Source organism: Sparus aurata, chromosome 10 (assembly GCF_900880675.1).
Source record: "Sparus aurata chromosome 10, fSpaAur1.1, whole genome shotgun sequence".
In the NCBI taxonomy this organism is placed as follows: Eukaryota; Metazoa; Chordata; class Actinopteri; order Spariformes; family Sparidae; genus Sparus; species Sparus aurata.
The window spans coordinates 910,718-931,367 of record NC_044196.1 but is presented as its reverse complement, the minus strand read 5'-3'; the positions used below and the strand labels follow the sequence as shown (position 1 = coordinate 931,367).

At 43.2% G+C, this 20,650-nt stretch overlaps 2 protein-coding genes across 4 annotated transcripts in view; one reads left to right on the top strand and one right to left on the bottom strand.

Annotated features, from left to right (window-relative positions):
- Positions 1 to 20,650, top strand: part of LOC115590038 (Fc receptor-like protein 5) — a 435,016-nt gene that overhangs the window by 394,630 nt on the left and 19,736 nt on the right. The gene's annotated exons all lie outside the window — the stretch shown is intronic.
- On the bottom strand, positions 5,033 to 8,356 carry LOC115590047 (Fc receptor-like protein 5). The gene is made up of 6 exons (XM_030431303.1): positions 8,246 to 8,356; positions 8,006 to 8,041; positions 7,286 to 7,549; positions 6,176 to 6,415; positions 5,799 to 5,936; positions 5,033 to 5,710 (listed from the first exon to the last, which is right to left on the bottom strand). The coding sequence occupies exons 1-6, from the start codon at positions 8,274 to 8,276 to the stop codon at positions 5,598 to 5,600; spliced, it is 822 nt and encodes a 273-aa protein (XP_030287163.1). The 5' UTR covers positions 8,277 to 8,356; the 3' UTR covers positions 5,033 to 5,597.

The window sequence follows — 20,650 nt, the reverse complement described above, 5'->3', positions numbered from 1 at the left end:
AGGACCAGCAACCTCTGGATGATATACCAGATGATGACCATTTGAACAGTAGACATGAAGAACTGAGCACACAATGAAGAGTTGTGAAAAATCCTTGAATCATGTATTGCTCCTTTCCAACGGGCAACAATGTTTGAAAAATCTAAATTGGGATAGCATACAGCCTGAACATTGATGGAAACCAGTTCTTACGATTCCTGTACTTTTCAGCATCAGGAGTTGATGGGCTCTTGATTTCAACATGACACCCATCTATACAGCCAATCACTCCTGGGAAATTCCCATATTCATAGAATTGCACTTTATAGTTCGCTTGATCAGCAGCATCAGGGAACTTAATGTACAGATTTCTCAATTCACAAATGGCACTGCAGACATTGTGAACTACTCTATACACTGTTGCTTCACTGACAACACACAAATCACCAGTTTCACAATGAAAGGTTCAAGATGCCAAGAATCTTAAAGTGATCAGAACTTGGAGAGAACAGGGTACAGGCCTTTCTCTTTGAGACATGGAGGAAATCAAGGCTCAAGCAAAGTAGTTATCTCCAGTACAACTTCCTTGTACACATGAAAGCGGTCTCTCAAAGTTATTTCATCAAACTGATTCAATGGATTACTCCTATCCACAAGTATTTGTCTGGCTGGCCTCTGTAGCGATTAATGGTCTTCATTTAGATATTCCAAATACTCCATGCTCCGAAACCTGTCTCTTTGCAGGATTAATATAAACTTTAGTTTAGTCCTAGAGTAGCTCTAATCCACCCTCTTGCAATTGGCTCTGTTTAATTAAGAAACAGACTCAATCTATGACTATTTTAAGATAAATCTGTACAAGTGACTTAAAGTTAAGCCAGCTCAAACCGTATTTCAGAGCCGTAGGTCCTCTACTCGCCACTGAAGTAGATCTTCACAAGAGACCAACCAATGGTGTCCAGCAAGCCTATGATTGGTCCCCAGAGACCGTCACACCTCAGCACTGTCATCTGCTTCACTTCTTATTTCATATGTTGAATTTAAATAAGACTTTTGCAGCTACAGAGAGACTGACAGGTCAGATTAGAGCATTTTTTTTAGAGTTTTTAAAATGTGTTTTTAAGTGATATAAAAATAGTATAATGTTATAAGTAAGGGCTAAGTCCCTTCAGGACGAAACTTCCACTTCGCGTCAGGGTCTGGTTTGTCCTGTCGGGACTTATTTTCCCGATAATGACCGCCGTTCTATACATTATGCGGCCTATTACACGGCTACTTGCCAACATGAAAAAAAACTGTCACAGCAGTCAAATATGTGTCAGCAATGGTCAATTATATGAAAATAATTTGCCACCGAAGGAAGGCACATTCAAGTGAATGGAGCATTCTACAGCCTTAAGAAGAGCCGTGTAATAAAAGTAAAGATTTACATTAACTGTTTAATTGTTTGTTGGTGGAAAAAGGAACCACACCAACCAATCACAAAATTATACGGCAAACCACGTTATTTGGTTGCTATGGAACAGGGGAAGTTGTGGGAGTGACAGTGATAGATACAGCAAGTTTTGAGAGATGAGAGATTTGTGACATTTAGCATGTATTGTTAGTGTGTTATGTAGTGTTTAGTGTAGTGTGTTGAGTGTGTAGTGGAGTCTTTTGTTTTTGTTTAATAAGTCAGAACATTTTTTTGTGTGATTTTAGGTCCATTGTTTTATTACAGTCATTACATGTGAGGTTGTGCTCTAAATTATGACACCAAACAAGGCAACGTAAATAATTTTTAAGGTGAAATATATTATCTCACATATCCCAAGAGTCAGCGCGCGCCCAAAAGGAAGAAATAAATAAATAATGGCGACCCCCCCCCCCCCCCCCCCCCCCCCCCCCCGCCTCCATCCCTGAGGACACACCAGGGCCAAGTGACCAGGAGGAGGAGGATGAAGACGATGAGGAGGAGGGGCGCCAGCCAGGGCCGAGAAGGAAGAGGATGAAGGAGGACATGAGGCTGCAGAGATGATGGAGAGGCTCTTCTCTGCACCAATCCTGACATTATTAGGGGGCCAAGCCCGAGGGGCCAAGGTGCTGAAAGTGGTGCTGCAGGCTAAACAGTGCAAGGGAGGGTTGGTCCAGACACCTGCACGTAAATAAGACACAAAAAACGACATATATCCGCCTGCAGGGGGCGCTGTAACCTATGCCAACGCGTTTTTGCCTATAACTCCCACACTGTATGTCACACATTCAATCTCTCGGTCAAACTAAATGCTATTCACACCAAATTTGAGATCCTTGGTTGCCATGAGACTGGGAAGGGATGAGCCGAATTTGGTGAATTTTGGTCACTAGGGGGCGCTAAAACTATGGGAATTTTATATCTCTTGAACGGCCACAACGATTTTTACGAAATTTGGTCGGTATGATGTAGGGCCAATCCTGAGGCCATATCTTGACGGTGGTCATGACTGGTTAATGTGGGCGTTGCTCATTACAAGATAAACAACAAACATCAATTTTCAGCCAAACTATTACTACTACTACTACATATACATACTTCCATACCCAAAATTGCACATGTACTCTATTAGCTGGTGCTACAATGGATGCAATCACATTTTTGCCTGTAACTTCCACATTTTGATACATAACACATTCGCAAAACTAAAAACTAGCTAAAGCTATTGCTCGCAGAGATTTTATTCATTCAACCATACCAGTTTGACCCAGAATCGGACCCAGTGGGAGAGGCTCCTGAAGAAATACAAACTCTGTGGCTGCAGTGGGGCGTTTCAGAGTGGTAAGTGTGTCTGAACAATGTTAGTTTATTCGTATGTGTTGTTACAGTAACTACCATGTAGCTAATGGTTAACAGATAGCAAAAGCTGTGTTTGTCTCCAACACAGTCTCCAAACTCTTGAACACTGTTCACATCGTCTCTGTCTCCAGTCTGCACATGTTTCCAGACTTTTTACTGTGATAACCAAGCTCCATTGTAATGTTATTTACATTAAACTCGTTTTTAAACGCCATTGCATAGTGGACCGAAGCGGACCTTACTAGTTAACCGATTTCCAGCTGACTTCACCATACTCGTTGGCAACTGTAAATACTATCAAACCGCGGCAACACTTACCGGTTGCTCAGGTGCAGTTGCTGGGTGCCGTATGGATGGTACTGATCCTTATACAAGGGTCAGTGTCGAGGCAAAGCCAGTTTTGTACTGACCCTTGTTACTGAAGCAGTCCGATGTGAAGTGATTAGCACACACATACAAGCTAACATGAAATGCAGTAACTGTCTCTTCTGTTGTTCTGTAGTTGGGACAGAATACAGGCACTGATGTTGATTATTACAACCAACAACAGAGCTAATTGCGTGTCTAGCTCTGAGCGACGATGTTGTGAAACACCGCTGTCTCAACGCTGGACAGAACGAACTTCACCTCGGGGATGAACGCCCCCCTCTCAGACATCTCCAATCACCGTGCAGAGGAGGTAGCCCTATGATAATGATTCCTTTCCTTACGTAAGGAAAGGAGCTGAATCTGAACAGCCTGTAGGAGCGCCGTGTTACCAGATGGTGGGCTGCAGAGACCACGCAGGAATCATTTCTTTTCCTCATTCTGGGAAGTGGCAGGCTCAGGGAGGACCAACTTATATTTGCAGAGACCAGAGAAAACCTGTTTTTCATAATATGGGACATTTAAGAAAGAGGCAAGAATTATAATTTCATAATGATGATAATAATAATAATTATTATAATTATTATTGTTGCTGTTGTTGTTGTTATTGTTATTATAAATCATTACAACAAACAAAAATATCTACCAAACATTTTAAATAGGAATAATGCCTTTAAAATGAAGTGCCTTTTAAATGTGGCGATCAGCAGTTTACATGTCAGCATCAACGTAATGTATCGGTATGTTAATGACCCCAAACTGTTAGCTAGCTAATAATGCTAATATTGATAATATTATTGTGGGTTCAATAACAGGTTTACCTCTCCACGGTCCTCTCAGCCAGAGATAAACCAGAGCCGCTTCTCCTCTTCCTCCACAAGTAGGAAGCTCAAACAGATTTGACAGTCAAACTTTACTCTTCATGTCACTTTCAGGGACCTGGGCTGCATATATACGTACGGTAGGGGCGGAAACATCTGGTGACGCAACCAGGAAATGCTCCGAAGGGTAGACTGTCCCATTCAACAAAAGTTGACATGGGCTGCAGCGTGCATCAAAGAACACTCCTTGAAGTGTGCAGACCCTGAATTGGGACACAGCAAGTAAGTCGCGGCCTCAGAGAGACCTGTGGTTCTGGTTTCTTCTGTATGAGCAGGTTTTAACTTTCTGAAGTTTATGTTTCAGGGCACGTTATGACAGAATAATCTTTATCATTTTAAAACATTTCCTTTTTTAGGAAATACACTAAATACTAGTGTAGAACAGAACTGTCTCTTTAATCCATCATCATCCATCATCTGACGACCCCTCACATTTATCTGGTGACCCTCTGAAGGGGCCCAACCACAATTAACTTGTGTCTTCTTCCTGTCAAACTAAATGCCTCGTTTGCTTCTCTCAGCTGAACCAACCAACCTGTGTCAATCATATCGTGTCATCCACCTGTCAATCATTCCGAGCGAGTGGCACAGAGTGAAGACTTCCTGTCAGAGAGACGCAGCCGAGTGAACAACTGGAGGGTATTTATGAGAAACAGGAAACTGGACGACCACAAAGCTGCTCGCTGCCATTTAACCCAAGGACAAACACGTCATTGTCATTGCAGAGTGTCGAGAGAAACCTCACAGCTTCAGGTCAGTTAACTGGACTCAAGAGGAAGCTTTCATTTATGCTCAGCATAAAAAACTATAACATGAATAATCTTCAGATTAAAGGTCAGTCTGAGATGCAGAAAATGCACCGAGGATCTAAAACCATGAACATTGTTCTGTTGTTGGAATTAAAGGAAGTCTTTATTCTGGTCATCAGTTCTGATGTGCAGTGTTACATAAACAGGGTGTGTCAACACACAGCTGAAGGGAACACACTGAATGATACTGAAGGATAAAGTCTGTTTAATGTGCAGCTCAACATTTTAGATACAGCAGGTCCAAAAGTCTCAGACCACATTGAAAACCTTGAATACTGTCACATAAACCTGGAAACAGTCACAAAGTTTGAGGATCCAGAAAGTAAATCAAAGCGTCAGAAGTCAAAGAGGATCGTTCTCAGCGTCGGATCAGGACTGAAGGTCTCTAAAGAAACACTTTACAGAAAGTGGATCAGCTGGACACCATCAGAACATCAACACATCAAGCTGAGTTCACTGAGAGACGGAACAGCAACTTAATCACAGAAACAAAACCGACTTAATGAACAACACAAGAGGTTCAATCAGCAGTCGACCCGTCCAACTAGAAGGTGAGCAGCTCCACAGGAAGTGTTCTGGTGGGAACACCACAGAGACGAGCCAATCAGAGGAGGAGGAGGGCAGGTCTCACAAGAAGAAGCAGCAGGATCCACAAGAACAGAACCTAGAAGGTGAGCAGCTCCACAGGAAGAGTTCTGGCTCCTACGAAGGAAACGTGACTGAAGAAGAAGGAGAACACGTTGGATCAACTCAGAGGTGATGCTCTGTGGTGACAGCAGCCATGACATCATCATACTCATCAGCCAATCCCTGCTCAGCCTGGGTGGGAGGAGCCATCTCCATGGAGACGGGCAGGTAATTTCCTGCAGGCGGAGAGAGTGAGATCATTTATCAACAGCTGTCAATCATAAGCTGATTGATTGATTAATTGATTGACTAATTGATTGTTACCTGTGGACCTGCATCGATATAAAGACACCATGATGCCAGTGGAGATGCAGTACGGACAGAACACCACCAGGTGGAGGAGCAGTCTGAAAACCAGATGGAGGAGGGTGGAGTCAGGGGGCGGGGCTGTTGTAGGTTTACCTGTTGAGAAAATCTTACCTCGTCAGGTGAACATGTGGATGAAATGAGCTATGATGTCGAAAGCAGTTAGATTCAGGCTGGTTCTGTCCTGTTTCTCTGTCTGTGTTTCCACTGAAGTTCAGTCAATGAATAATTTTTTTAACCTTCAGTGATGAAAAAACAGAACTCAAACAGTTTAGTAACGAACTGAACTGAAGCGGACTGCTAGGTGGAAACGGGTCCACAGGAAACCTCCTGACCTGTGACAGCGATCCAGCTGGGTGGAGACTCTCCATCACGGCTGGTGTTACACTTGTAGAGTCCTTCATCAGACCTGGAAACATTTTGGATGGTCATGTGACCTGTAGGCTCAGTCCTGATGACGGAGCCATCTTTATAGAAAGCAGCTGAGAGGTTGGAGGTCTTTGTTGTACAGGTGAGAGTGACATCATCTCCCTCCATCACAGGGAGGACAGGACTCTGCAGGATCACTGCTCCACCTCAACACACAGACAAACATGTTATTCCAGTTGTGTGTTCCTGTTGTGAGTGTGAAGGTGATGACAGGATGCAGGTAGCAGCCTGTCACAGCTACACAACAGATAACCTCATGTTTCTACAGGTCAGATTAGCCTGTTAGCATGTAGCTACTGGTACATTGTACCCAGTGCTGCAGTGACCGGTGGGACATAAAGTTTGTGGTGTCGTCTCGTCCTCTGCTGCAGTAGAACCGGGTCGTTGCAGGGCGGTTCTGAAGGCTCAGCTTAAAAAGACAGAACACAAACATGTCTACTCTTCCATCATCTTCATCACTCTGACAACAGGACAGCATCAGGTGTTTGGTTGTGCTGGTCAAACTGATGAAGCATCATTTAGAATTTGTCGTCGTGTTTCACAAAGTTTGTTGAGTCTCTCCTCACTCAACAACTCTTAAATCACCACATTTGTTAAGGGAGTCTGGTGATGTTGTGATCAGTAGAAACAGTGTGTTGACTAACGTGTGCTGCTAACATCGGCAGGTTAAAGTCTGATTTCACAGCATCAAACTCAGCTTGATGGATCCTCTGACTCACACAAGCAGCCTCACTGTCCTGTCCTGTACTCAGCAACACTTCATCAGAACAATCTCTCTGGAGAAACATTTGGCACATGGACCTGATTTATCATCTCTACATGTTGAACATAATGTCAGACTGACAGATGAACAAAATGTTGAGGAGGCAGACTCAGTGCTCCACCCAGTGTTGTTGCCTCCTGAAGGTCACCTGTCTGTCTTCTTGTCTTTGTCTCTCTCAGGCTCAGCCAAAGTGAAAAGGTGAAAGACAGACTCAGTGTTCAGACCTGCTGGAGTTACAACAGCCTCATCTTACCAGTGACCGTGATGTTGATGCTGCTACTGGCTGCTCCGCCTGTGGACTCACACCAGTAAACTCCACTGTCCCATGTCCTCATGAAGCTGATGACACAGGAAGAACCATCTTTCCTTCCCCAGTCAGCGACACACTTTGTCCTGGTTCCTCCACTCGTGCTCCTCGTCACCGTCCATCCATCAGAGCTGTCGTCCTCCTCACACCTCAGAGAGACAGACTCTCCTACAAACAGCTGAGATCTGTGAGGACTGATCTTCAGAGAGGCTGGAGGACGAGACAGAGAGATGTGGTTACAGATGATAATGGTCAGTTTGGACAGAAGTGTCTCTTCTTCCTCTTCCAGTCTCTGTAGACCTTGTTGACCTGCACTGATCTCCTCTGTGTTTCAGGCTCTGAGTCTCCTCATGTTTTAAATGGAACTCTCAGAGTTGGTGTCAAACACACAGCAGATGTGACTTCATGTGTCTCACATGTCAATATTGTTTCTGCACTTTCTCTGTCAGCTGCTGCATCGCATTGCATCGTGTGCAGTCCTGCTTTCACAAAGACATTTTTATAGCAGCACATTTATCTTCAGCGTCCAGTCTGTGGACATCCAGACAGTCTTCACTCTTTTATTGTGTGTGCAAACTATTTCCCTCCATAAACAGCGTCCTGAACACTAACTGTTCTATCAGGGACTAAATAACTCTTCATCAGTCACACAGGAAGTGTTCTCACCTTGGTGTGTGCAGCCGCTCAGCAGTGACGTCACAACTAAAGACAAAAGACACTCCGGTTGGTTTGAGAGGAAACACAGAGGAGGACATTCGTTTCAAAGAAAAATCTTCAGCTCACGTTGTTTTTAAAGCAACAGTGTGAAAATGGACCTCCTGTCAGAGTAACATGGACACTAACATCTGTTCATGTTCCACAAAACAACATGTTTGTTTCATCCAGCTAATGTTTGAGTGTACTTACAGAGTAGACGCAGCAGACATGTTTCCTCCATCCTAACACCGACTCAAATGACATCTACACTTCATCACTTCATGGCCACATCAGTCAGACCCTCCTCCTTCCTCTCTGACTTACTCTCACCCTGTTGTGGTTTCCTATCCACTGACTGCAGCTCAACCACAGATTGAGTCATTTTAAAAGCAAATGATCGTCACAACAAATTGCAACAATGCGCTGATTTCAAATGTGAAAAGACAAATTTTCTCATGGAACATTTTTTTTTGTCAGGAAGAAGCTCCATGACCTCGACATCAGATTCAGGCTTATCCTGCAACTCTGTGTCACATGGAGGCCAGAGAGGAAGAGCTTTGAAGGCCGATGGAGGTCTGAAAAGCACACAAAAATGATGGCTTGTTAATTATGTAGGGAGGAAGGTGTTTTCTGTCCAAACAGTGAGGTTGTGTTTCAGTCCCTGTGTTGTTTCAGAGATTGACTGTCATCCAATCAGATCAAACAATGATGGATTCATTAAAGAGTCACTCTGACTTTATTGAAATGGGATGTGTATAATTCATCAGGTTTGAATTTAAAAAGGTGAAACATGAGATTTAAGGTTTCAAGTGTTTCCCCATCAATGATCCGACTGTATGTGTTTATCTGATGGAGTCAAACTGCTGCAGCACACAGTAAAGAAGTCATCAGTCATCAGTTATATTACAGGGATTCATACCTGCTCACTGTGTTTTACCACATGATAAACATGTGTGTTAAAGGGTCAGTTCGTATATTATTACTGTTTTAGGCTGATTTTCCAAAATCCCTCAAGCCTAATCGCAGAGGATTTAGATTACCTTGTGGGGAGACTAGTTGCGTTCAAGTTGAACTCCAGCTGACCTCCTGCAACAGTGAGATCTGCTGGCGACTGCAGGGGATACAAACGCTGCTATGAAGTCAGACTCTCTGTACGTGACAGGAACAGAAAGGGCTAATATGAGTGGATAGTACAGATAACACTGGAGATGACCCTGTGTTTTCTGCATTAAAGAAAGACACAGCAGTTAACAATTTCTCTATCATCACCACAAGTAGGGTGACAGATGGTTTTACCCAAAACTTCCTGTTAATTGTGCACTATATATGGTACCCCGTGTGAGAGAAGGCCCAATATAATGGTGCCCTGTGTTAGGCAGTGTACTGTTGGCAAACAGCATATTTTGGCTGCTAAAATTTGTGATTCATATCTTAAACCCTTTAGCCAAAAGTCTAAGTTTAACCACTATTTTAATACAGGACATTTATTTGTAACATTTGTGTAAACACAAACATTTGCAGTGTGGTGAGAATAGATTCATCAATCAAACTTATGAGCCATCCTTTCCTGAATGGATATATAACATTTTTCCAAAGACAGTTACATCTTTTATTTTGGTATTTTACCCCATTTATGGTCAGTCTAATTTTAACCTCCAGTAAATGTTTTGAAAGAGAAAAGTGGTGTTGTCTTCTTTCTTATATTCACTCATACACTATACAGTGTATAGTATACACTCACATTGTCCTTAACAGAGATCTCTATGTTGAGTAAAATGCACTGTACTGTAGAGCCCTCCCAGAAAACACAACAAAAAACCACCCCACAAATATTTTGATCACCAGCAGCACTAGTATTATGTGTTTGTGTGTGTATTATATGTGTATTGTGTGTGTGTGTGTGTGTGTGTGTGTGTGTGTGTGTGTGTGTGTGCATTCAATTAAAAGCGTCCATACATACTTTTGGAAAATAAGATACCATTTATCTGACGGGGAAACGCAGATATTTCCATGTGGTTTGGCCTCTCATTTACACATGTTATCACAGAAATGGATTATTTCCAAAATCTCAGGCTAGTATATTGAAAGTGTATTCTGATTTACAGTAGTTGAAGTAGTTGTCCATAAATCCCTCTGTAATTAGTTTTCCATCTAATGGCAACACAATGAAAAAAGTATTTTGAGCCTGGCTTTATCACATGATCTGATTTTTTAAAAAACATATATGCAAATTAGCTAATTTTTAATGAGATAAGGCCTAATTTGCATATTTAAACAGTAAAATACAAAAACTTGAAATACAGTTTTTTCTTAGCTTAACATGAGTTATCAACTAAGGTTTCATGGTGATATCTATTATTTAATTTCTTTTACCCTATTCACCTGTAGTGTCTCGCCTTTAGCCACTCATATTCCTTGTAACCTTCACTGCACTTCGTGATGTTGACCTCTTAAGCCTGATTTATGCTTCTGCGTCGCGGCAACGGCGTAGCTACGTCGTCGACGCAGCCCCCTACGCAGACCATACACCGTAGCCTGACGTGCGCCTCCAAGAAATCCTGACTACACGTCAGGTCGACGCGTCGAGACGCGAACGGCAGGGACTGTGATTGGTCCGCTCAGAACATCATTTCCGGCAGTTGCTTTTCCGGTCAACAGTATAACAACACCGCCATTTTTAAAGTTTTTGTGGTACGAGCGGCACGGAAAAAAAAAACACCCGCTCCATCTCAGTTGCCATTGTTTACTGTCTGACCGGAAGAAAACCAAGGAATCCGATATGAACCCCCCGAAACCAAACAAAGACACAGCCACACCCCCCTAGCAGCTTGGCGGTGAATTGCAGAACAACGCGTTCCTTCAATGCAGAACTTCGAATGCTCAATGACGGTGTAGGGTCGACGACGTAGCTACACCGTCGCTGCGACGCAGAAGCATAAACCAGGCTTTAGAGTGCTATCAATGGCATAAATGAGTTCCTCCACTCCACCTTAGCATCTTTAGGCAGGTGAACTGTGGTTTTGCAGGGCAGCTGGAAAGACTCCGCCCCTGAATCCACCTCCACCTGGTAGGCTGAGAGGACAAAAAACACAACATCAGCTGAACAGACAGCAGCAGGAACTGTCATGGTAACATGAACTCACTGTCTCATTCTTCTCTTACCATGCCAGACCTCACTGTATCAACAGTCAGGGAGCTACTAGAGTAAAGATGGTGCCCATGTGCATGATGGGTAGTGTAGTAGTAGTGACATACCTGACATGAAATAGTGTCTAAAATGTACTAAAAGAGCTCCAGAAACAGGAAGTCCAGCAGTCAGGAGAACCAGGAGAGCTGTGGCCCAGAATGGGAATCATTCTGTGGGAACCAGAAACATGAAGAACATGACCTCTGACCTCTGATCTGTATCTACGGGAGGTTTTAGGGTAGTTGCTGACCTTTGACCTGCAGCTGTGTTGGTCTTTAAGTTCGTCTCCTTCCTGCTGACGCTGGTGGACAGTTGAAGGATTGAGATTGTAGAGGCTCCACATCACTGAGGGCTTGTCCAGTTCATCAGCAGGATTGTCACAGAACAGCAGGACAAACGGGTCCCCCTCATACAGCTCCACAGCTGAGGCATGCTGAGAAACTGTGAGGTCACACAGACAGAGAGGGTCAATGACAGCAGCCTTATTTCATGTCATGAGTGAATGTGGTCCTCTGCAGTGTGTGCAGCCTGTAAACTGTGCTGCTAAAGCTCAACTCAGACTCTGTGTGAATGAAGGCCAACATTTACATCCACATGTGACGCTGCTGTCAGCAAAGCATCATTATAACGTTTGTGAACAGAAGCCATCAGAATGTGAGCGAGCTGCAGGGATCTAATCCTGAAGAACAGAAATGAGGACAGTGTGACTGTACAGCAGGCATGCACTGGCCATCTGGCATACCAGGCAATGCCCGGTGGTAATTTGGAAGAACTTTCATAACAAACTTGATAAATACATGGCATCATAATTACTCATCTAATTACAGTACTCATCCAATTAAAGTTCTGGACCTGTTGATACATTACTTATAATTAATGAGGGGTATTCATTCATTCAGATCATTTAGGAACTGGAACAAGGTGCCTTTTAGTGATAATATGTGTTGGCTGCCTGTGCAGGAGGGATGATGGAATGCAGTAGTGATCAGCTTTGGTGTTTTATTATGTAAGACTGTGTAAGGTAGTAACATATTAGTCATTTAGTGCTATATTACTACGGGGCACCGGTTGTAAAGTTGCACATGTTAAAATAAACAGCAACTTTTTGCCACATTTAGCGACAAACCATGTTTAAAAACACATATGTGAATTTTTAATGTTAATTTTGACCAGATTTACAGCAATATTTGTGAACTTTGATATTTACTTCTCTTGTAATAATATATTTTCTAATGTTAAATCTAGATGTTAAATATTCTCTGTCTCTTTTGGGTCTTTCAGGGTGAGACTGAGGTTTTAACAACTTGCAACATGGAATCTGCAAAGAAATAAATCAAAATAAATAACAAAGAGAGTTTGAACTGGCTGGAAGCAGGTGGATTGAAATTGCGAATAGCTCCTTTAAACATAAACATCATCTTCAGGAAGTGCAGATGTGCTCAGTGGAATCTACCAGTGAGAGTCCGACATCATTACAGACGTGCTTCCCACACAGAGAGTCCGTTCTGTTAAATAATAAGATCTGTTTTGTTACCAAAAGTTGGAGAGAAGAGTTTGGAGTTTACCACGAGGATTTCCAAAGTCATGTCTCAATATTTCAAGGTCAAGGTCAAGGTAAACTTTATTATGCCACAAGTTGGAAATTCATATGGTCACCATTGCACGTTACATTGCTCTATACTATACAACATGTGGATTTTAACTAATTTTGAGGATCAAAAGGTGACCTCTCACGAGATTTCAGAGTGAGACTTCTTGAACAGGACTTGTGTTTCTGGTTACAAAACTAATCTTATCATTTAACAAAACGATCTCTGTAGGAATATTTCTCTGTCAGACTCTGAGAATAACAACCTCAGCCTGTCAGAGACAAAAAACACTTCTAGTGGACTGAAGTTTGACGGTCAGAGTTGCCCATAAGGATCATGTTGCAGTTCTGTCATGGCTGCCAGCTGAGATCAACTGGACACATTCAAAACATTCATGAAGTATAAATCATTTGCATATCAAACATGTAAATATAGGTCCAGGTTCAAAAGATCCAGAATTCTCCTTAAACTTTACAAAAGCTCAGACAAGTAAGCGCTCCTTACAGAAAAACACTCTGTACTGTGTCCGTTAACAAATCATGGAAAACACCAGAAAGATAACTGCTGACACAACACTGGTGTCATGAATAGGAGGCTCAACTGATCTGACAACAGACACACAGAGTCCCTGAAACCTCTGCTGGAAAGACAGGAAAGAATAAGAGTTCAGAGGTCTGAGGACGGGATCGAATCATCGCAGTGTTGTTGATTGAACAAAGACAGATAAACTTCATTCACAGGTGTCTTTCAGCTCAGAGGAATCTTCAGAATTGCAAATGCTTAAACACAAGAAGTTATTTGCTTGTTTGTGAATTTAATATGGGATGAACACTCGGCTGAAACGAGTATCCGGTACGGATAAAGCACTTTTGCCGAGTACAAGTATTATACGAGTAATACGAGTCAATATCTGTGCTCGGATTGAATGAAAATCCTCATTGGGTAGCTGACTGTGTCCGTGATAGGCTAGTAGCCACAGTGCCCCTCCCTTACACGCATACAGATTTCTGTTTCTGTGTCCCGCTGTGCTCACTCACACAGAGAACAGCTGTCTGTCTCTGCCTCAGTCATTGAGGTTCGTGGTCTTTTCCGTTAATGTTTAGGGTTTATTCAGCTTCAGGTTTGTTTATTACTTTGGTTTGTACTCACTTATTAACCAGTAGAGTTCTGGTAAACGTGGGTTCGTTCAGACGTGGTGCTTGGTAGAATGTGACTCACGTTGCGTCTCTGCCTGTCCGAGATTTTTTATTTTTTTTAAAGGTGAAATATAGAATATGAGCTGAATGCCGCTATCTAGTGTCTCAAGATCGTAGTCGCGACAACAAAAAAGTAATTCCAGCGGTCAGGTTGCCAGGTTTGTTGCCGAGTGATATAATGAAAATAAGTATAGCAGAGGAGTTTGACCGACAGGTAACGTTAGCTAAGTTATGCCGTGGAAATCCTTTCCCTGATCCATTGAGCATATGCTTCACCGATATTTACTCTGGTTTTTGCTCTTCTCCGGTCACTCAGCTGCTAGGACAGATAACGCACCGTTCGCTGGGGCTCTGAAGAGCTTGCAGACTCCGCCATTTTACCCAGTGTGAGCCTAGCTGTGTCGAGCTGTGTCGAGCTTTGCCGAGCATTGCCGAGGTTATGAAATTGGCAACCCGCAATGCCGGCTGCTATTTGGCTGGTACGATGTAAACAGGAAGTCATTGTCGAACCTGTCAAAATTTCTTAAATTATTTATTTCAGACTAAATATAATTTTTCAAGGAAATGCATTACTTTTAATTTGCACCCCACTAAACGCCCCGTGGATGTATTATTTTTGAAAAATTATAACTTTTAATAAGCATATCACATATTCAACCTATAACCATCAGCTGGCTCTCTCTTTCGCGCTCTCTCTCTCTCTCTCTCTCTCCCTCTCTCTGCCGGTCGTCGGAGTTTGTTTTTTTTTAAACTCAGCTGGCTCTAACCAGTTTTTTTGACGTCACGTACTGAGTGTCTGAGTTTGTTTGTCAGAATGTCAGAAGAGCAAGATGGCGTCGCTGTGTGTTGCTGGCCGCCTACTGCTCCTACAATGGCTGATGTTTCTGTTGTTTATAACCTTTGCCACTAACCAGATCGAGTCTCTGCTAGTGTATGATCGCCAGGCTCTTTTGAATCTTCGACATAATGTCGGAGAGTTACGTGCATTTAAGCATAGTGGGCAGAAAACTGTGCCCCCGCTTCTAGCGGGGATCCCGACTCACCTGTGCCGGGCCTCTGCTCCACCTGCTCGGCGGAAGCGTCCCCGCCGCCGCGGCAAACGCGGCAGCCGGCTGGTGAAGCTGAAAGTCTGGCTGGCACAATCTTCGTCCATTTCCCGGACAGGACATGGACGTATTCATCCCTTTGCCGTGCCTCGGCGTTTCCTGGATCCCATCGATGCCTGCCTCGTACCTGTCGCTGGCTCGTTTGAGGGACTCCGGCTCCGCCGCACCTGCCCTCCTCGGCTTTCTCAGCGCGGCGTGAACCCCCGGCTCCTGAGGACGCTGCCATGGGCTTCGCCACCTGCTGAACTGAAGCCCCCGGCTCCCGCCAGGTTCGGGCTGGTGAACGCCAGATCACTGGTAAACAAAACGTTTATCCTGAGGGACTTTTTCAACTCCCTTGGCCTGGACTTCCTCTGTGTGACAGAGACGTGGATCGGTGCCGGTGAGTGCAGCCCCCTGATCGAACTTCTACCGGCCGGCTGTTCTTATTTAAACTCCCCGCGATCGTCGGGTCGTGGAGGAGGGACGGCGACTGTTTATAAAAACGGTTTTAATTGTAGGCAGCCCGCTGTCTCATCCTCTTTTTCCAGCTTTGAAGCAAATGTATTTGAGGTGGGTCGCTCCGACCCGGTGCTGTGTGCCGTCATCTACCGACCGCCCAAATACAATAAAGACTTCCTAAATGACTTCTCTGATCTTCTGGCTGAAATTATGCCTAAGTATGATCGTGTCCTCCTTGTAGGGGATTTTAACATTCATGTGTGCTGTCCTGAAAAGCCGTTGGTGAAGGACTTTTTAAGCCTTATTGACTCTTTTAATTTGGAGCAGTGTGTGTCTGGTCCCACACACGAACGTGGACACACATTAGACCTCGTCCTCTGTCATGGTTTATCTGTGTCAAACATGGAAATCTATGACAATGTGTTTTCCGATCATCTGCCGGTACTGTTTGAAGCTGCTGTCTCCTGTGCTGCAGTTAAATCTGCCGCTCCTGCTCGCTGCCGTCGGATTTTTAACCCCGTCACTGCCGGTCAGTTCTCTGCTGCCTTCAACCAGCTCTGTGTCCCCTCTGTCTTAACATCTGCAAACACGGAGGTGCTCAGCTCCTGGTTTCACTCCTCCTGCCGAAACATACTGGACTCTGTGGCTCCATTTAAAACGGTGCAGCCCAAAGCTAAACCTGAGCCCTGGTTCAATTAGAGAACTCGCGCAGCCAGACAGGAGTGCCGCAAAGCTGAACGCAGGTGGAAAAAGGACAAGCTGCATGTGTCTCACCAAATCCTAAAAGACTGCTGGCGCTGCTACCAGAACACTGTTAAAGAGGCCAGAAGAGAGCACCTGTCAAACATTATTGAATCAAATTCTCACAACCCGTGTGTGTTATTTAAAACCATCGAATCTGTTCTTGGCTCACCTCAGCCCGCGTGCACAGAGGAGTCCCCCGAAATGTGCAATAGCTTCCTGCAATTCTTCATTGATAAGGTTGCTACTGCAAGAGCTCTCATTACCACACCTGCATCTGACCCCTCTGACCATGTTCTCTGCTCAGCTGTGTTTGATTTGTTTGAGCCTGTGTCTCTGATGGATTTAGAAGATGTGGTTGGCCAGATTAAGCCATCAGGCTCTCCCTGTGACACTGTCCCGCCTCACTTTTTTAAAGAGGTATTCCCTTGTATAGGGCAGTCAGTACTGACCATTATTAACAGCAGTTTATCTTCTGGTGTTGTCCCCCAAAGTTTTAAACATGCTGTGGTGCAACCCCTACTTAAGAAACCTGGCCTTGATCGTGGTATGCTAGCTAATTATAGACCTATCTCCAAGCTGCCTTTTATCTCTAAAATCCTGGAAAAAGTCGTCCATGCTCAGTTAAAGGCTTTCCTGGATGAGCATGACATCCTGGAAGTTTTCCAATCTGGTTTTAAAACAAGGCATGGTACGGAGTCAGCCTTATTAAGAGTCTTCAACGACATCCTCCTGGCTACTGACTCTGGAGAATATGTGATCCTTGTCTTGCTGGACCTAACAGCAGCCTTTGATACTGTGGACCACAATATTTTAGTGTCCCGCTTGCAGCACCTAGTGGGCATTAGTGGTAGTGCCCTGAATTGGTTCAGATCATATCTTGAGGGAAGATCTATGTGTGTACGCCTTGGTGGCTCTCAGTCCCGCTCTGCTCCGCTGTCATATGGGGTTCCACAGGGCTCAATCTTAGGGCCTCTGCTTTTCTCGTTGTATCTGCTTCCCCTGGGTTCCATCCTGAGAAAACATGGCATCTGCTTTCATTTTTATGCTGACGACAGTCAGATTTATGTGCCGCTGAAAAAGAAAAACGCCTGTCTGAAACCACTTCTTTTATGTCTTGAAGACATTAAAGCATGGATGTCGCTGAACTTTTTAAAATTTAATGAAAAAAAGACAGAAGTGATGATTTTTGGTCCGAGCGGCTCTAGTGAACCCCCCCAAGTTGACTTGGGCCCTTTGGAGCACTATATGAAGCCAACAGTCTCAAACTTGGGTTTTAAAATGGACAGTGATTTTAAACTGGACTGGCAAATTGGTGCAATAGTAAAGTTCAGCTTCTTTCACCTGAGGCAGCTGGCAAAGGTGAAGCCTATTCTTGCACAAAAGCACTTTGAAACAGTAATCCATGCCTTCATTACATCTCGGTTGGATTACTGTAATGCACTTTATTTTGGAGTCAGCCAGTCCTCCCTCACACGTCTCCAGTTAGTCCAGAACGCTGCTGCTCGCCTCCTAACTGGAGCACGTAAGAGGGAGCACATTACTCCCATTCTGGCCTCCCTCCACTGGCTGCCTGTGCATTTTAGAGTCCATTTTAAGATTATTTTATTTGTTTTTAAATCTTTAAATGGTCTCGCCCCGCCTTACCTCTCTGAGCTGCTCCATCACTACGCTCCTGCCCGGTGCCTCAGGTCAGCTGACCAGCTGCTCCTGGAGGTACCGAGGTCTAAGCGGAAGCTCAGAGGGGAAAGAGCCTTTTCTATCGCCGGTCCCAAACATTGGAACGCCCTCCCGCTCCATGTCAGACAAGCCCCCTCACTGTCCATTTTTAAAACGTATCTTAAAACCCATTTTTATTCCTTGGCCTTCAACCCAGCTTGAGACTTTGCTGTTGTTTAGTGTTTTAATGTCTTATTGTTTTTATTGTTTTAACATTTTTATTATTTTATTGTTTTTTATTTATTTTATTCTATTTGTTGTTTCCTATGTTTTATGTACAGCACTTTGTCCCAGCTGCGGCTGCTTAAAGCGCTTTATAAATAAAGTTGAGTTGAGTTGAGTTGAGTGTCTGACACTTTCTTGCTGTATTTCATAAAAATACAATAAAGGTAGTAGTGGTATAAATAAGATTACGAATTAAGCTACACACACACCTGGTGTGGAAAAAAAAAATTTAAAAGAACCAAAAAAGAAAAATAAATAAAAAATAAAAAGAACCAAAAAAGAAAAATAAATAAAAAATAAAAAGATCACACTGATCATAAAAAATTAAAAGTTAAAAAAAGAAAGTTATGTTGAGTATGAAAACTTTTTTCATTGCATTTTACTTCATAATTGCAACCGCATGTGTTGTATTCATTGTTGCAAAACTTGTTCTGTAAATAGTTAGTTTGCTATCGTGATCAAAACCATTGATCTGAAGCTCAATGCTGATGCTGTCCTGTAAATAGTTTTCTTATCAGCAAAAAATATAACAATTTCTGATCGACCCATATCAATTGCATGCTTAAAATAACATACCGGTTAAAGCCACGCACATTTCAAGACAACCTGATCCACGGCCACTTTCGGGTTAGGTCCCGCCCACTCAGACTACAGATACAGATAATTCATATGGTTAACAGATACAGATACAGATACAGATAATGCTGTACTCGCTCATCCCTAATCAACTGTCTCCACAACAGGACCTCTGATTAATATCCAAACAGAACCTCAACATGTTTAATAGTACACATTTCCTCAACAACTCAAACACTGAACAAAATACAAAAATAACCATGAGAACATTTAACTCAACAACTCAAAAGTCTTGTTTCAGACTTTCCACTTTCAGTTCGGATCTAAAAATACATTATCAATACGCAATAACTCGAAGCATGTTTATTTCTCATGGAACAACAATATCCAACTTCCTACTTTGTCAGTATTTAAACAACATGTTCAACAGACACGTTTGTAATTATCTTGTAAGAAAGTGCTGAACTGTGTTGTTTTCACTGGTCTCGTCACAGTCTTCAGTCCTGTCTTCAGTCTCAGCTAAGTTTGGTTATGATGAAGCTGATGTGTTACAATGATCACACTTGTGTTTATTTAACGTGCCACGCCAGGTGAATGTTTCCTCACAACCTGCAACAAAAGAATTTCTCTCCTGTGTGCATGGCCATGTGTCGGGTCATACTTCTATTATGTCAAAATGTATTTTTTAATCATTCACCACATTCAGAGCAAAGACACGTTTTTTCTCCTGTGTGAATCCTGATGTGTGTGATAATATGTTGCCATCAGCTGAAGCTTGAACAACATTCACGACAACTTTGTGATGTCTATCCTGTGTGAATCCTGATGTGTGTGATAACATGTTGCTGTCGACTGAATCTTTTACCACATTCACTACAGCTATACGGTTTCTCTCCTGTGTGAATCTTTGTGTTTCTCATAAGATCTTGCTGTAGACTGAATATTTGACCACATTTTAGACAACTAAATGATTTCTCTCCTGTGTGAATCCTGTATCTCTTAAGAAAGTTCTGGTTGTCAAATCTTTTACCATATTCACCACAACTAAATGGTTTCTCTCCTGTGTGAATCTGTGTGTGTGATAAGATGTTGCTGTTGGGTAAATCTTATACCACATTCACAACAACTAAATGGTTTCTCTCCTGTGTGAATCATTCTGTGTCTGTCAAGAACGCGCTGGTAGTTGAATCTTTTACCACATTCACAACAACTAAATGGTTTCTCTCCTTTCTGAATCCTCATACAAATGCTCAGTTTTAAGTTTTTGCTTGATCTTTCACTACAGTCAGAGGAAGTAAACTGTTCCTTGTCAGTACCACATCCTACACCACTTACAGGGACATCAGTGTTTTTCTGAGAGTTTAGACTTGACTGAAGTTCTTTGGTCTCACTCCAAAAATCATCATTAACTTCAGCCTGAGGTTTAAGAGAGTCTTCAGCCTGAGGTTCAGGAGAGTCTTCAGCCTGAGGTTCAGGAGAGTCTACAGCCTGAGGTTCAGGAGAGTCTTCAGCCTGAGGTTCAGGAGAGTCTTCAGCCTCAGGTTCTGGAGAGTCTCCTGTCCTGTCTTCAGTCCCTGATTGTAAATGTCTATCTGGAACTGAGTTCCTGGCTGGTTTTGTTTGTTGGTTCTGTCAGCTTCTGTTTCCATCTGTTCAGTTTGTCTTTGATGAAGCTGCAAGGACTGAGGTTTCTCTTCATCATCATCTTCATGCTTCACAAGAACAAGAGTGAATGTGAACTCAGTTATATCAGCTTCCTCCTGATTAGTCCACAGTTAGTCCTGTTCATGTGTGGGGGTTCTGGGTCCTGCTGGTCCAGACTGGAGCTCCACTCC

Excerpts from the sequence above, each read along its gene's own strand:
- LOC115590047 (XM_030431303.1), bottom strand. The coding sequence starts at position 8,276 with ATGGAGGAAACATGTCTGCTGCGTCTACTCT. Across the intron at positions 7,550-8,005 it reads GAGCGGCTGCACACACCAAG|CCTCTCTGAAGATCAGTCCT; the intron begins GTGAGAACACTT and ends CTCGTCCTCCAG. Across the intron at positions 5,711-5,798 it reads ATATCGATGCAGGTCCACAG|GAAATTACCTGCCCGTCTCC; the intron begins GTAACAATCAAT and ends CTCCGCCTGCAG.